We start from the raw sequence: 17,266 nt of genomic DNA, 5'->3' as shown, positions 1-17,266 counted from the left end.
GACAAATACATGCAAAACAATTGCTACAGGGATGTTATGTAATCACAAATGAGAGGAGAAATGGTCCGTACAATCGTGTGTGAGAGAGAGAGAAGTGGTCCATTGGCTTTCTCTATTGAGATGTGATCCATAGTAATAAAAAGTTTGTGAACCCTCAGTCTAAAAGAAGCGGCCAGAAAATGCACCTGAAAAGTTAGCCAATAGGTTCTGAGTTTTTCACATGTTGATTAGCAACATTCTGATACTGTCATAACAAGCATGAGAGGATGCAATCTGGGCTCACCCAAAACAATTATCTGTTTCTATGCCCTGATTATTCATATTAACAAATTGGATCATCTACTTTTTGGAAACTAGTTTGTCCTCTTCTATTACAGGAAAAAAATTCTCCCAGAGAGCTCTGAATGATAAAAGAATTAGCTAATTGAAACAATCCAACATGTAGCACACTGGATACCATATTCCAGGTGCTAATATTCCTACAGAATAGTCTGCCTTGTGAGTTACATTAAACAGTGAGGGATAAAAGTATAGTAGATATTCTCATGTAGTATCAAATTCCCTTACTACCTTCTAGATTCAAAGTATCTTGTTTTATAGTATGTGGAGACAAGAGATAAAGGACCTTTCAAAGACCAAAAGAGCTGCAAAGAAATTGCTCCCCAATAGCAGTTGCATCCACATCAAGACAACTGAATCTCCCACATCCGTCTTCAAGAAACTCCAGTTTGCCAAAAGTATGAGAAGACTATCATTTGATGGTCATACATATTATAATGGTTCTTCTGTTCTTGATCTTTGGAATTATAAAATGCCATCATGAAGTTGTAGCTGAGAGTTACAAACTGTTTGGGGGACTCCCAAGGACTGGGAACAGTAAACAAAAGCACAATAATTCCAGAAAGAGATGGATAGGGGAGCCCTTGTAAATATTTAGCACAAACACAGATGAAAATATGCAATGTGAAGATAAACTTTGATATTGGGTAACAAAAAAAAATTATTCTTTGGTAATCTGAGGCATATGATCTAACATCTCAAACCACTCCTCTGAATTTAATCATGAGGTGCTGGAGGCAGGGCATTCTCAGTTGAGAGGGCCGTGACTCCAAAACTTGCTTCAATTATTGGTTAATCAAAGCCTGACTTGGTTGACTTTCAGGATGACTTGTTCTATCAGGCTTTTTCTGGGGAGGGACACATAAGTAGATGGGTGGAAGATGATGAGTGTTGAGGCAGGGCAGTTTGATGTTTGCTATAAATTTTGTGTACGGTGAATATATGCACCCAGATATGGGAACATATTTTATAAACTGAATGAAATAAAAACCCTCCTCCTTTACTGCTGTAACATGAATACATTCTTTGTGTGGTAGACTGCAGAAGTAGGAGTGAAAATTTTCACATGGGAACTTCACCGCAAAAGCTAATAGCTCTTTTGACGTTAAACTGTAAAATGTTTGTTGTTAAGATGTTTCAGTGCTTTCTGAATAATAGAGCTCTCTACAGCCATTGTCACCCCCAACTAACTAGGTTCCTGGTAGAAAATGATCTTGTGTGTTGTTTAATTTCAACTTCTACCTGCTATTTACAGACATGAAGAAAACAGAATCTATGTGCTTTTGGTAATGCATAAGTCACTCAATCTAGCATTGTAATTATCTATCCCTTTGTAATAGGAAAAAATGTAAACAGGCTGTTGGGGTTTAAACCACAGGAGGAAGGAGGAATCAAGAGAAGGGTTTGGTTGGGGAGGCCTTGTCATGAATTAGTGTGCTCCTCCAAGTGTATTATGTGTCCCAATTCTATTAAATCCACTGTGAACACATACCCAAGGGAGAGCACTCCTGTCTATTTATACTCAAAAACATCCTTAAAAAGAGGTCACACAGGAGTATTTTAGGTTGTTTGTATCCTTTTGAACTATTTGCAATGAAAAACAACACCACAAACGAAATACCATTATGTAGGGAGTAGTATTTTACATCACTTAAAAAGCTGATCTTTACTATCTTATCATAAAATTAAACCTTGAATTTGGTTTGAAAAAACTGAACAAAAGCTCTTTATAACTTTTTGTGAAGTACCGTGAATGCTTAAATAATAGTGGTGGTGTTCTTTAGTGACTGAGAAATGATGCATTTAAGCTGCTATGAGTTCCTTATGTACCTCACTTTTAATCTTTAACATGGTGCCTGATTGATATTTAGGCAGATCAGTATTTGTGTTTCTTATTCTCATGGGAAAGTTCCATCTCCACGAATCTAATTAAGTATATTATTTTTGCACTGTATCTATTTGCATTATCTGTTGATTTTCCAGTGTGCTCTTTCAGGGCACTAGGAAATTGATATTCCACTGATTTTGAAATTTATGCATAAAAGAATGTATATAATTTCAAACTTGAAATCCTGACTGTTTAAATTTTTTCTTCCACGATTATTCTGTTGTAAAGCTGATGAATTGCTTCTTAGACTGATTGGAGGGGACTGTATACCTTGATTTTGTAGTATTCTGGTAACACATGTATTTCTTTTATCTCAAGATAAGCCTAACAGGTGAGGAGACTACTTTTCATCACTGTTTGTTTAGAAGAATAAGGAACTAAAAAACACTTTAATAAAAGTTACTCCTGTAACTTTAAGTGACTTCAGTAGAACTATTCACATGCTTAAAGTTAAGCACATTCTTAATTCATTGCAGGCTTGGGGCACCTTTTAAAAATGGACATACTGTTTGCAATCATTCAAAACTGTTAAGTGTGAATGACAGTTGAATTGCCTATATTAAAAGAGTTAAACATCACGTAATGTAACAAAAAGAGACTATTGAATTTCGGTTGTTCTTGATAGCATAATTATTGAACATTATTTTTTTTTTTTTTAGCTTGGGTTATAAGATTTCAAAAATAGAGGCCCCAGTTCAGCAGTTCATTCTTATTCAGCAGAGCAGTAAAGCCTGCACTGGATTAAGCGTGTGCTTAAAATTGACACTATAGTGATGTATGTACTTAAACATTTTGCTAAATATGAATAGACATAAGCACATGGTTTACAACTTTGCTGAATTGGGGCCAGAAACATAAAGTAGCAGAGGAAAGAAAACGGGAGGAGAAGCAGCTGCAGGGAGGGGAGGGGTTTTTAGTGGGTTATAGATTGTTGTAATAAGCCATAAATCCAGAGTCACTATTCAGTCCACCTACTATAAAGAATTCAAAGAAGACCCCACACAACAATTTACCTAGGAATTTAAGAATCTCATCAAATCCTTCCCCAAACAATTCCAAGAGACTCTACATACTCATCCTCCACGAATGTCTATATGCTTCCCAAGATACACAAACAAGGGAACCCATAATATCATAGAATCCTAGCATATCAGGGTTGGAAGGGACCTCAGGAGGTCATCTAGTCCAACCCCCTGCTCAAAGCAGGACCAATCCCCAACTAAATCATCCCAGCCAGGGCTTTGTCAAGCTTGACCTTAAAAACATCTAAGGAAGGAGATTCTATGACCTCCATAGGTAACCCATTCCAGTGCTTCACCACGCTCCTAGTGAAAAAGTTTTTCCTAATATCCAACCTAAACCTCCCCCACTGCAACTTGAGACCATTACTCCTTGTCCTGTCATCTAGTACCACTGAGAACAGTCTAGATCCATCCTCTTTGGAACCCCCTTTCAGGTAGTTGAAAGCAGCTATCAAATCCCCCCTCATTCTTCTCTTCTACAGACTAAGTAATCCCAGTTCCCCCAGCCTCTCCTCTTAAATCATGTGCTCCAGCCCCCTAATCATTTTTGTTGCCCTCTGCTGGACTCTTTCCAATTTTTCCACATCCTTCTTGTAGTGTGGGGCCCAAAACTAGACACAGTACTCCAGATGAGGCCTCACCAATGTTGAATAGAGGGGAACGATCACATCCCTCGATCTGCTGGCAATGCCTCTACATATACGTCCCAAAATGCCATTGGCCTTCTTGGCAACAAGGGCACACTGTTGACTCATATCCAGCTTCTCGTCCACTGTCACCCCTAGGTCCTTTTCTGCAGAACTGCTGCCTAGCCACTGCTTCCCTAGTCTGTAGCAGTGCATGGGATTCTTCCGTCCTAAGTGCAGGACTCTGCACTTGTCCTTGTTGAACCTCATCAGATTTCTTTTGGCCCAATCCTCTAATTTGTCTAGGGCCCACTGTATCCTATCCCTACCTTCCAGCATATCTACCTCTCCTCCCAGTTTAGTGTCATCTGCAAACTTGCTGAGGGTGCAATCCACACCATCCTCCAGATCATTTATGAAGATATTGAACAAAACCGGTCCCAGGACCAACCCTTGGAGCACTCCACTTGATACTGGCTGCCAGCTAGACATGGAGCCATTGATCACTACCTTTTGAGCCTAACGAGCTAGCCAGCTTTCTGTCCACCTTGTAGTCCAATATCTGGCCACGGCACTCCTACTGAAGTACTATTGGGACTCATAGAAACCATTCTCAAACCACTCATCACACAAAGGGTCAGCTTCTTCCAGGATACAACTAACTTCCTCCACAAACTTCATAATATTAACAACCTCCCTCGGAACACCATCTTCACTACCATGGAGGTCACCTCCCTGTACACGAACATCCCTCCAATGATGGATGGCGTAGCTGCCTGCCACTAATATTTACAAGACAATGGACAACCCTCAGATATTCACCCCAAACATATCGCCAGATTCATCCATTTCATTCTCACCCATAACAATTTTACATTCAACAGAACCCATTTTGCCCAAACCATGGGAACAGTCCTGGGTATTAAAATGGCTCTCCAAAATGCCAACCTCTTTATGGGCTACCTGGAAGAATTGCTGGACAAATGCACCATGAAGCCAATGGTGCACCTGAGATGCATCAAAGATATTTTCATCCACTGGACAGATGACTTCAGCTCCTTCCTAGATTTTCACCACAACTTTATCAACTACCACCTGTCCATTAAACTCTCTCTGAAACACTCCCACACCAGCATTAACTTCCTGGACACCATAAGCATCTTCAACAATGGAACCCTAGAGACAAATATATGCAAGAAACCCATTTATCACCGTACCTACCTTTATATGGGCAGGAGTGGTGTCCCTAGCCTCTGTTTGCCAGAAGCTGGGATTGGGTGAGAGGGCATGGATCACTTGATGATAACCTGTCTGTTCATTCCTTTTGGGGCACCTACCATTGGCCACTGTCAGAGGGCAGGATATTGGTCTTGATGGACCTTTGGTCTGACCTTGTATGGCCATTCTTATGTTCTTAACTATCCCAAACACACCAAGAAATCTGTTTTCTACAGCAAGACACTCAGATCCACAGAATATGCTCCGAGGAGGAAGTCCAGGATATACACCGTAACACAATCAAAACTGCCTTCACCAAACAAGGATGCTCCATCAGGGAAGTAGATCACATCATGGAATGGGCCACCCAAATACCAGAGAGAACTGCTTCAACACAGAAATAAAACTCTCTCCAATCGCCCACCTCCAGTTGTCACCTGTCACCCCACACTGGAACCCATATAGGGTATCATCAAACAAGTTCAATCCATGATCGATGAAGACCCCCATCCTGAAAGAAATCTTTCCTGAACCGCCTCTTTGGCCTTCAAACACCCCCCACCCCCAACCTCTCCATGCTCATCATTAGAAGCAAGGTCCCCACAGACCAGAACATGTCCACTCAAAACGGCGCTGGACCCTGCCAGAACAACAGATGCAAAACTTGCAAACACATCTCCACTATTACAATGATAAACACCCCTCATGACACACCTTTCAAGACATACACCACATGTTGTGATTGGCATATCTTATCCAGTGCGCTAAATGCTCCAATAGCAACTATGTGTAGTTAGACTCCTAATCGCCACACTCATGAATGAACTCACACAGCAAAATGATAAAAGACAAAAAATACCCCATCTGTGGGTGAACGCTTTTTGCAAAGTGATCATTCAGTATCTGACCCAGCAGTCCTCATCCCCCAAGGAAACCTGCACAACACTTTCAAAAGATGAGCCTGGGAGCTTAAATTCATAACTTTGCTAGACAATAAAAATCATGCACTGAATAGACACACTGGATTTATGGCTTATTACAAAAATCTATAATTCACTAACAACCCTTCACATCTCCTTCCTTTTGTTCCTGTGACTGGAGGGATGGTAATGGGCCACTTTACCTTGAATGGTCCCTTGAAATATATGTGAACTACTTATACTAAACAATCTGTTCCACCTTGCATTTAGCTGTGACACTTGGAGTAAGTTTTCCAGACCTGAAGAAGAGCTCTGTATAAGCTCAGAAACTTGTCTCTCTCACCAACAAAAATTGGTCCAATAAAAGATATCTCACCCACCTTGTTTCTCTTGAGAAATAAGGTCACATTCTGCTGCCCTTTATGTTCTTTATTCCTCAGGTAACTGTTGAGCTCATTGTGACCAAATAAGAGTCTGATCATAAGTAATGTTTTTATCTAGAATTAATGTTACAGTGGAAGCTTGGAAATCTTTCTTCATGTGGTTAATAGATTCGAAAGGAGACAGTTGCAAGATTATTTCTATGAATTAGTATGGAAATTTGAAAGGGATTTTTGTATGAAGTTATGTTACAGAGCTACAGATTGTTATCTATCTAGCTTTGAGAGTTCATGCTAAATTTGCAGTGCTTTAGGGTATTTTTTTGATTTATTTATTTTTTTGGGGAACCTTGCTGCCTCACAAACACATGTTATGAACAAGGTTCCAGCTCCAAAGAGTATCCTGCATAATACATACCAAAGCTTGTAGAGGTGCTAAAGAAAGGGCATGAACGTTTCTGTATAACAATAATGTAGAATTTGAATTAAAAACAGATAGCTAAAGATGCTGGGGTAAAATCTAAAAACAAAACAGAAGAAACTTTTTAAACCTATTTTGTCTTTCAGTCTTGGCCTGTGTATGAAGATGTGCATAACAAGATGTCTGAACTTGCAGCGTTTTTAGATTTGCCTCGTTTTCCAGCTATAACTGATAGCTGCTTTCTTCATCCAAACATCTTGTGCATTAAATATCTGATGGAAGCCAACTTACCTGGTAAATACGCCTCTTAAATTTACCGTCTAATTAAACCTTGGCCTTTGTAGTCTCTAAAACTGCTAAGGCTCTCTAGCAAAGGAACTGATGAACTATTCACATACCAGCCTTATCATAGTGATATGACAGTGCTTCCCCTCTTCCTTCTAAGTTTCTTAACATTTAGTTATGAAACTCCAAAGATAATTACTACAGAAATAATTTAATAAGTTGGCTGAACATTTAAAATAATTATTATGGGCTTGATCCTGCAAGGTTCTGAGCACCCTGACCCAGCAAAGTGCTTAACAATATGCTTACTTTAAGCATGTAAATAGTCCTGCCAATCGTCCTTAGGACTGTTCATATTCTTAAAGTTAAGCATGTGTTTAAGTCCTTTGCTGGATTGGAGGAGAGCACTTTGCAGGATCAAGCCCTATGTGTGGTACTCATTTTTAATTTCATGAGAGCTGATGTTCATTGTATATATAAATTTTTATAAGGTTGTTCTTGAGTGCCACTGTAGTTAGGGGATGCTTCATGATTTCCACTTTAAACTCTGTTTTTTAGGGAGTTCATATTGCAATTGCTTCTGTTGCTTTATCTCAATGTAAACATGTTTTGACATACATTTGAATCGCTAGTATTCATTTTTAAAAGTGACTTTTGAGACTTTTTTTCTGTGCAACTGTAACTAATTTCAGTAAGTTTTCAATTTAAGATATATTAAAATATATAAAATCTGGTCAAAGAAATTAAAAGAAATAATCCCATTTTTCTCTGTACAACTATCTGAAGCTCAGTCGGAGATTTCTCAGTATTTACAAACTGAAATTAAAAGTACCTTGTGATTCTAGTTCTCTGGGGTCACAGTGTCAGGGACTGTAAATCAGTTTCTGACTTGCTTGATTTCTGAGTTAACATCAGAATTAGTGCTGTGTAAACATTCCATGCTTTTTGTTTAAATAGTAAACATTCAAGATTATCTAACAAATGACTATAGAAACTAGTATATATGCTATATATATTGGGCTTCTATGCTGCAGGTATCACAAGTGGCCCAGTTAGTCAAGATGGCTGTTTTCACTGAATAGTTTAGAAATGGTAATTTATTTTTCATACGTATCAGATATTTTATGAGAATACAACAATTCTTTTCACTGTGTGAGCTTGCAGTTCTTATTTACGGTCACATTTGAATGTGTAAAAAGAAGAAAGCTCACATTTAGAGCTAGAATTCCAGACTGGATATTCCATCTTTTAATCATTCTGTGCCTGTGTAGCATTTACATTATATGTAACATCACATTATTTTGAAATCTTGAAATATCAGATACGTGACTTGAGGATGGTCTGTAGGTCTGCAGTTTTCAGACTTACTACAAAGAAATTCAAAGCTGTCAGACCTTTTAAAATTACTACAAAAGAAGAATAGTTACAAAGGAGCAACAAATGGAATCCACAATAAAACTTAACATAAAAAGAATTAGTGACTATCTGAAAAAGGAATAACAGGGTGGGAGAGGGATTTGGACAAAGAAATTGATTCGTATGACTGTGTCTCTGTATGGGAAAGGGGATATACATCTTCAATTTGTGTAGCTCATAAAGAAAATTTTTATAAATTACTGTGTAGGTGGCCTTTGACTCCAATTAAGATCCATCCTGTTTTTGCTCCTAGGGAAGTGCTCTGTTGGAGGGTTTGCAGGGAAAGGGGAAAATACTGCACATGTGATTGTGTCCAGGAATTAGACTGTTTTGGGAGAAAATTATTGAAGAAATTAATCCTATGACAGAATACCAACTTCTTAAAGATCTCTTGACCTGCTTACTTATTGCTCCGGGAAATCTACATTTTAAACAAAATGACAAAATATATTTTTATTGTTAGCAGCTAGACTTTGGTTGCACATTACTGGAAAGTGGTGACCCTTCCTCCTTTGGAATTGTGGTATAGTAAAATATGGACTGTCCTTGTAATGGAAAAGCTTTTGTACCAAGAGAATCACCAAAAAGAGGATAGGTATTTAAAAATTTGGTTACCCATTTCTAGCCTTCTCAGAGAAGGGAGGGCTTTCCAACCTGGAATCCAGAAGCTTTATCCAGGTTCTTTAAATATTAATCTGATCCTGAATAAGTAATGTATGCTGTAGTACATTAATGTTTTATTGTAACTTTTGCCTTAATAAAAAACTTGGGGGGGGGGGGGAAGCTGGGTGGGAATATATTATGTGATTTAGGCTACAGTGAATTGATAATATCCCCTTGGGACAGTGTTGAATTATGAGAAGTCATTTTTTTCTTTTATTATTCACTATTTAAACATAATGAAACTTTCTTGTGTAAGTGATGCTATTGTTGGTAACATTTTTATTTTCAGGGATTTTAGTGGTTTGATGCATAGTCTCTGTGTGTTTAGTGTTGTGTATGAAGGTGACAACTGGAAAATTAAGATCAGGTCTTGTACTAATTTAACTCCTTACAAGCAATAGCTGCTGTGGAAATAGAAAGTATAGCTGGACTAATGTTGTACTCAGTCAGAATATAGCAAGATATTGCTAATCTTTTTGGAATCTGATGATGTAATCAGTTCCTGAGTTTCTTGCTAAACTGGAAAGGTAAGAAATGTGGGGATTTTGCACCAGTGAAAATAAGTATACAGTAATATTGGACTGTTCAGATGCAGTACAACTGGTGTTGGAATAATATTGATGTCTTTGACTTTCTTTCCTTTTGTGGTTTAAACAGAGAGTAGTTAAGATTAGCATTATAAACTTTAAACTGTGTCACTTCAGGCCTTGTTTCTGCAATCACTTACACACATGTTTAATTTTATTACTGGGAGTAGTTCTATTTAAATTTACAGGACTACTTGAAGTAAAGTTAGACCCTGATTCTGCAAACAAGTTAAAGGTTGTACAACATGTATTTAAGATCTGCCATACTTAGGGTATGACCAGGGTGGCCTAGCAACATCATTATTCCATCCAAAGGATCCAATGAGTATTTTATTCAAAGTGTAATTTTTCTTCCCTATTTCATAGTATATATTTTAAATCATACTGACCTACCTCATAGGAGTGTTCTGAAGGTTAATTTAGTTAATATTGGTAAAAAGTTGTATTTTAAAAAAATCTGTGTATTTATAAGGTGTTAGAAACTGGCATATTTAACATGTCTGTACAGCTCATTTAACAATATTTTACTTTACTTTTTTCTTAATTAGATGAATTGCACAACTGGACTTGCAGAGTGGTAAAAAAGATCAATGCTGGAGAAACAGACTTTCTGACACTTGATCCTGTGAATAAATCAGCAAGGAAAGTAAAATATGATGTTCTTGCTGCAGCCATCATTATAGTGGTGCTCAAATTACTATTTTTATTAGATGATCAGTATGAATGGTAAGTATGTTTTATGAGCAAACTTTCACATCAGAAGGGCCCAAATTTTCTAATATTTCACTAAAACTTTTTTTAAACCGCTAACTCAGGCCCAAAGAATGGAAAGCAGATTCAATAATAGCCAATGTCAATTTCTTGCTATAACTCATGATTATTATTTAATGCTATTGTACCTTTAGCTAACTAATAATTTTAGTTTAAAAGTAAGCAGTAGTTCACATCTCAGCTGGCTGTATTGATAACCAAATCTGATTGTTTTAAAGATAGGATTAAGGCTAAAATGGGTGGAATTTTTGGTGTCAGCGGTTTTGTTTTAAATATTTTTTTTGAAAGTTTCAGAAGTGGAAAGTATGATTCCAAAAAACAATCCATCTGATAAATATATATTTTTTCAGGTTACTTGCAAACTTGGCTGGAAAAAGAAATCAAAAGAACAAAGAAGGTACTTAATATGTCAGTGGAAAGAATCTAATATAATTTTTAAAATTAAATTTTGTAATTAAACTAGGTAGGGCATGGACTTATTGACCCTAAGAATGTGTTTGGTTTTTCTTTTTTTGGCTTTCATCAGTTTTTTATGGTGCATCAATTACTTCTTTGGGGTAAATTTAAAAATCTAGAAGCCCATTTGCAGAGTTGTTGGATCTACATTAGCATGTACATTTTCAGTATTAACTGTTAACTAAATTTTAAACGTTAATTTGTGATGTTGGGCTAGACTAGATAGAAATGTAAAACATTTCCACTTAAGACAAAACATACACTTTTTTCTGAAAAATATTTAAAGTTTTAATAGCTTCTGTTATTTCTGCTCTTGCATTCTTTGAATACAACTCAAAAGTTTTGGCTATATCATGTATATTTTGTTCTTCATGGAATATACACATCACTGCTTTTTGGAGTAAACAATACCTTGTATGTTCAAAAATTAGTTATTTAAGCATGTTTTATTTGAAATATACTCCACACCTTGGTTCTGTTTGGAATTCTTATAATTCTTGTACAATACTTGTTTACTAACATCATACTTACGCCTCTTGTCATGGGATAGCAGGTGCTAGGTATGTTGCTTAAATGCATATGTGGTACAGTTCAGGCATAAATTGAGAGGTACTTATTCTCAAATCACAGAACGGGGTTTTGTGCTATGTTTCATTACTCTAGTTAATCATAAATATGGAATGATGATATGACACTGGAATTTCGGAGGGGCTGGAGGAATATGGTTGACATTTTGTTTGCAGGATGCCTAGAAGGGAAGGCTATTTTTCTTTGTTTTGGGAGCTGATTTAAACTTTTCAGAATCCCATGAATACTTTAAAAAAGAATTAAAAAGAATACTTTAAAAGTAGCTAAAATTTTTGACCAGTCAACCTTCATCATTCCTTTGAACAGTTCACATTCTATATGTATGGAGGCCAATTCATGTTGCAAAGGTGAAAGGTTTATTCTATAGAGAGGGAGGACTAAATCTAAATCAAATCACCTCTTTGAGGATGAATCTTGGAGCTTGGGGGAAAAAATGCCTTATTAACGCCTGCTATTCTTAGCAGCAAGGTAAGGGCCAAAGAGTGAAAACCAAAAAAGTGTAAAGTGTTTATATGAGCTGAGTTAAAGAAACACAATTCACTCCCACTTATTTGGCTCCTCCACATCCCTGATGGTATCCTATAGGTTTCTTCACTGCCTGCTGTTTTATATAATTTATTTTTAAGGTATCTAGAGTCTAGGATATGCAATACACCCATTTAAAAAGAAAGCTAAAGGTCTAACTGCTGCTACCTTTCTAACATTCTGTATTTTATTTTGTTCTATCACTTTTCCTAAAACTAAATTTTGGATTTAACTTCAGGCTGCCTGTGGTTTGATTTCAAAAAGTGGTACAAGATTATAAAGAAGTCTGTGGACGTGGAACAGAAGAAATTAGATGAAGAAAGAGCCCGGTATGCTATTGTTCAGTACCTCACTTTTTTTGAGGTTGAATATCTTGGGTGAAATCGTGATCTCACTGACTTCAGTGGGGCCAGGATTTCACCCTTATTTCTGTCGCACGAGCTTGGAGGAGTAAAGCAAATTAATAAATCCTTGTGCTCTTTCTCCCATCACACTTAGAACTTTGGCCTGACATATTAATTAAATGGAAACTCTCTGTGACCAGTGACTGAATTATTAAAGCTATCAAAACTGATTACAATAAATGGTGAAAAATTGATGAAGAGCACTTCTTCCATGCCCCGCTCCACCAGTTTGAAGAGAGACTTCTCTTATGCACGGTGGTGAATAATGGTGCTGGGCACTTACCAATTTGAGGTTATACCTAAAATATTGGATACTTGTAATAACAATCCTGAGAAATGACTGCCTTTTCTTGTTTAGATATGGTTGTGCTGGTTTTTATTTTTTCACCAGGTTGTATTTCTTTCACTGATAGGTGTCTGTGGAAATGTGAAAAACCACTATTCTATTCAGCCAAGGAAAAATCTGTGGTTCTTAAGAAAAGACGTGAGTATAATTTTCTTTAGCCAACAATGTGAGCAATACAATACGAATATTTTCTTGTCTTTTTCCCTGTTCAAGTTTTTGTTTATCAAAGGGATTTAGAATGAGAGTACCAGAATACATTGTTTATATTACAAGAGACTTGAAATGGATTTTTGCATAATTGAACTTTTGCCCTTTTTATGATATTTTATTATGTATAAAGGCAGCCTGTATTTTTTAAGCTTTCTTTTCACTGGATTTTTACTGTAAAGATATTGGGAAAGTCTTTTCGGTCTTCACTTGTTTTGCTGGAGTACCTCTTGGGAGTCTGAGCATGTGTATTGTGGGCTCTGATAGCATAACTGGTGGGGTAATGGTGTTTGAATTCTTAAAACATCCTTTCTTCAAAATGTTTATCAGAAAATGGAGTTAAATGCGTTTTTTAAAAAGATCTCTAAACAATCTGATTTAAAATTACTTCTCCTCTCAGGTCCTCTATAACTTTGTCTCTTTACTTACATGGGGTCATAACTTTAATAATAGTTCCAGTCACAATAGAGGTTTTTAAAATAGACTGACTTGAATTTCAAATGTAAAAAAGAGAAGAAGAAAAATAAACATTTCACACTTTTTCTATATATCATGCAGAGGTAGAAAAAAGCACAAATTCAAATTAACGTTTTAAAACAGGATTTTAATGTTCTGTGTAGAAAGGTAAACTCTGTTTGTGGGAAAATGTAATGATACACTGTGGCTTAGGTTTTTGTTTCTCTTTGTACAGAAATGGTAGTGAACTTACAAAGACAGTTTGGCGCACTGTCTGGTTCAAGGCAAGTTGCTGAAAAGCAAAGCCCTTCAAGTTTCCAGTTAAATTGGGCTGAAGAAAACACAGATGGGAATTGTTTTCATGGGCATATCCTAGAGGGAGTTTTACAAGAAAAAGGCAATTCACTTACAACCATGAACACCAAGTATTGGTTGTGTACAGTTAAACTATGTAATGAGAAGTGAGTATCTGACTCTTGTTGGAAATGTGTTGAATATTCATGAAAAAGTTTCTCAAAATTAAATTTTTGTAAGGTATTTTATTTTTATTAAACAAGATATTTAGTGTGAGAGCTATGGACTGAGACTGTGCATTGGCTAGTGACTTACCTATGCTAAGCTGTTATATAATCTCAAAAAAATTAATCGTGATTAATTGCACTGTTAAACAATAGAATACCAATTTAAATGTATTAAATATTTGGATGTTTTTCTCAATTTTCAAATATATTGATTTCTATTACAACACAAAATGCAAAGTGTACACTGCTCACTTTATATTATTATTTTTATTACAAATATTTGCACTGTAAAAATTATAAACAAAAGAAATCGTATTTTTCAATTCTCCTCATACAAGTGCTGTAGTGCAGTCTTTTTATCATGAAAGTTCTACTTACAAATGTAGATTTTTGTTTTGTTTTGTTACATAACTGCTCTCAAAAAGAAAACAATGTAAAGCTTTAGAGCCTGCAAGTCCGCTCAGTCCTTACTTCTTGTTCAGCCAATTGCTTAGACAAACAAGTTTGTTTACATTTACAGGAGATGCTGCTGCCTGCTTCTTATTTACAATGTCATCTGAAAGTGAGAACAGGCATTCGCATGGCACTTTTGTAGCCGGCGTTGCAAGGTATTTATCTGCCAGATATGCTAAACATTTGTATGCCCCTTCATGCTTTGGCCACCATTCCAGAGGATATGCTTCCATGCTGATGATGCTTGTTAAAAAATAATGTGTTAATTAAATTTGTGACTGAACTCATTGCGGGAGAACTGTATGTCTTCGGCTCTGTTTTACCCGCATTTTGCCATATATTTCATGTTATAGCAGTCCTGGATGATGACCCAGCATGTTGGTTTTAAGAACACTTTCACAGCAGATTTGACAAAACTCAAAGAAGAGACCAATGTGAGATTTCAAAAAACAGCTACAGCTCTCGACCTAAGGTTTAAGAATCAGAAGTACCTTCCAAAATCTGAGAGGGATGAGGTATGGAGCATGCTTTCAGAAGTCTTAAAAGAACAACACTCAGATGCAGAAACTACAGAATCTCAACCACCAAAAAAGAAAATCAGCCTTCTGCTGGTGGCATCTGACTCATGATGATGAAAATGAATATGCGTTGATCTGCTCTGCTTTGGATAGTTATCGAGCAGAACCCATCGTCAGCATGGACACGTGTCCTCTGGAATGGTGGTTGAAGTTGAAGGGACATGAATCTTTAGCGCAGGGGTCGGCAACCTTTCAGAAGTGGTGTGCCGAGTCTTCATTTATTCACTCTAATTTAAGGTTTCGCGTGCCAGTAATACATTTTAATGTTTTTAGAAGGTCTCTTACTATAAGTCTATAATATATAATTAAACTATTGTTGTATGTAAAGTAAATAAGGTTTTTAAAATGTTTAAGAAGCTTCATTTAAAATTAAATTGAAATGCAGAGCCCCCCGGACCAGTGGCAGGGACCCAAGCAGTGTGAGTGCCACTGAAAATCAGCTCACGTGCTGCCTTTCGCACTCATGCCATAGGTTGCCTACCCCTGCATTAGTGCATCTGACACCGAAATATCTTGCTATGCTGGCTACAACAGTGCCGTGCAAACGCCTGTTTTCACTTTCAGGTGTCATAAACGTGAAGCGGGCAGCATTATCTCCTGCAAATTGTAACCACGTTGGTTTGTCTGAGCGATTGGTTGAAGTAGGACTGAGTGGACTTGTAGGCTCTAAAGTTTTACAGTGTTTTATTTTCCAGTGCAATTATTTTTTGTACGTAATTCTACATTTGTAAGTTCAACTTTCATGATAAAGATATTGCACTACAGTACTTTAATGAGGTGAATTGAAAAATATTATTTTTGTTTTTTACAGTGCAAATATTTGTAATAAAAATAAATATAAAGTGAGCACTCTACACTTTGTATTCTGTATTGTAATTGAAATCAATATATTTGAAAATGTAGAAAATATCCAAAAATATTTAAATAAACGGTATTCCATTACTGTTTAACAACGCGAATAATCATGATTAATTTTTTTAATCGCTTGACAGCCCTAATACATATATATATTGGTCGTGGGTCGGAAAAGTCATACTGTTGTATGCAATAGATGGTGTTAAACTAATGTGATTTTTTTTTTATGGGATTACAGTTTGATTGATAAAGATAATAGTGTTGATGTAATATAGAATCATAGAATATCAGGGTTGGAAGGGACCTCAGGAGGTCATCTAGTCCAACCCCCTGCTCAAAGCAGGACCAATCCCCAATTAAATCATCCCATCCAGGCCTTTGTCAAGCCTGACCTTAAAAACTTCTAAGGAAGGAGATTCTACCACCTCCCTAGGTAACGCATTCCAGTGTTTCACCACCCTCCTAGTAAAAAAGTTTTTCCTAATATCCAACCTAAACCTCCCCCACTGCAACTTGAGACCATTACTCCTTGTCCTGTCCTCTTCTACCACTGAGAACAGTCTAGAACCATCCTCTCTGGAACCACCTCTCAGGTAGTTGAAAGCAGCTATCAAATCCCCCCTCATTCTTCTCTTCTGCAGACTAAACAATCCCAGTTCCCTCAGCCTCTCCTCATAGGTCATGTGTTCAGACCCCTAATCATTTTTGTTGCCCTTCGCTGGACTCTCTCCAATTTATCCACATCCTTCTTGTAGTGTGGGGCCCAAAACTGGACACAGTACTCCAGATGAGGCCTCACCAATGTCGAATAGAGGGGAACGATCACGTCCCTCGATCTGCTGGCAATGCCCCTACTTATACAGCCCAAAATGCCATTGGCTTTCTTGGCAACAAGGGCACACTGCTGACTCATATCCAGCTTCTCATCCACTGTCACCCCTAGGTCCTTTTCCGCAGAACTGCTGCCTAGCTATTCGGTCCCTAGTCTGTAGCTGTGCATTGGGTTCTTCCGTCCTAAGTGCAGGACCCTGCACTTACCCTTATTGAACCTCATCAGATTTCTTTTGGCCCAATCCTCTAATTTGTCTAGGTCCCTCTGTATCCTATCCCTGCCCTCCAGCGTATCTACCACTCCTCCTAGTTTAGTATCATCCACAAATTTGCTGAGAGTGCAATCCACACCATCCTCCAGATCATTTATGAAGATATTGAACAAAACCGGCCCCAGGACCGACCCCTGGGGCACTCCACTTGACACCAGCTGCCAACTAGACATGGAGCCATTGATCACTACCTGTTGAGCCCGACAATCTAGCCAACTTTCTACCCACCTTATAGTGC

General features: G+C 37.3%; 1 protein-coding gene across 4 annotated transcripts in view; it reads left to right on the top strand.

The window, feature by feature from the left end:
* The window catches only part of TAF1B (TATA-box binding protein associated factor, RNA polymerase I subunit B), a 58,130-nt gene that overhangs the window by 35,943 nt on the left and 4,921 nt on the right, over nt 1–17,266 (top strand). For all 4 annotated transcript variants that reach the window (XM_073336044.1, XM_073336045.1, XM_073336046.1 and 1 more), the window contains 6 exons: nt 6,961–7,108; nt 10,314–10,491; nt 10,887–10,933; nt 12,344–12,434; nt 12,923–12,993; nt 13,754–13,979. In XM_073336044.1, the coding sequence (XP_073192145.1) occupies nt 6,961–7,108; nt 10,314–10,491; nt 10,887–10,933; nt 12,344–12,434; nt 12,923–12,993; nt 13,754–13,979 (761 nt within the window). The remainder of the gene's footprint in view (nt 1–6,960; nt 7,109–10,313; nt 10,492–10,886; nt 10,934–12,343; nt 12,435–12,922; nt 12,994–13,753; nt 13,980–17,266) is intronic.

Source organism: Lepidochelys kempii, chromosome 3 (genome assembly GCF_965140265.1).
Source record: "Lepidochelys kempii isolate rLepKem1 chromosome 3, rLepKem1.hap2, whole genome shotgun sequence".
NCBI classification, from domain to species: Eukaryota; Metazoa; Chordata; order Testudines; family Cheloniidae; genus Lepidochelys; species Lepidochelys kempii.
This window is presented reverse-complemented; position numbering and strand designations above follow the sequence as displayed.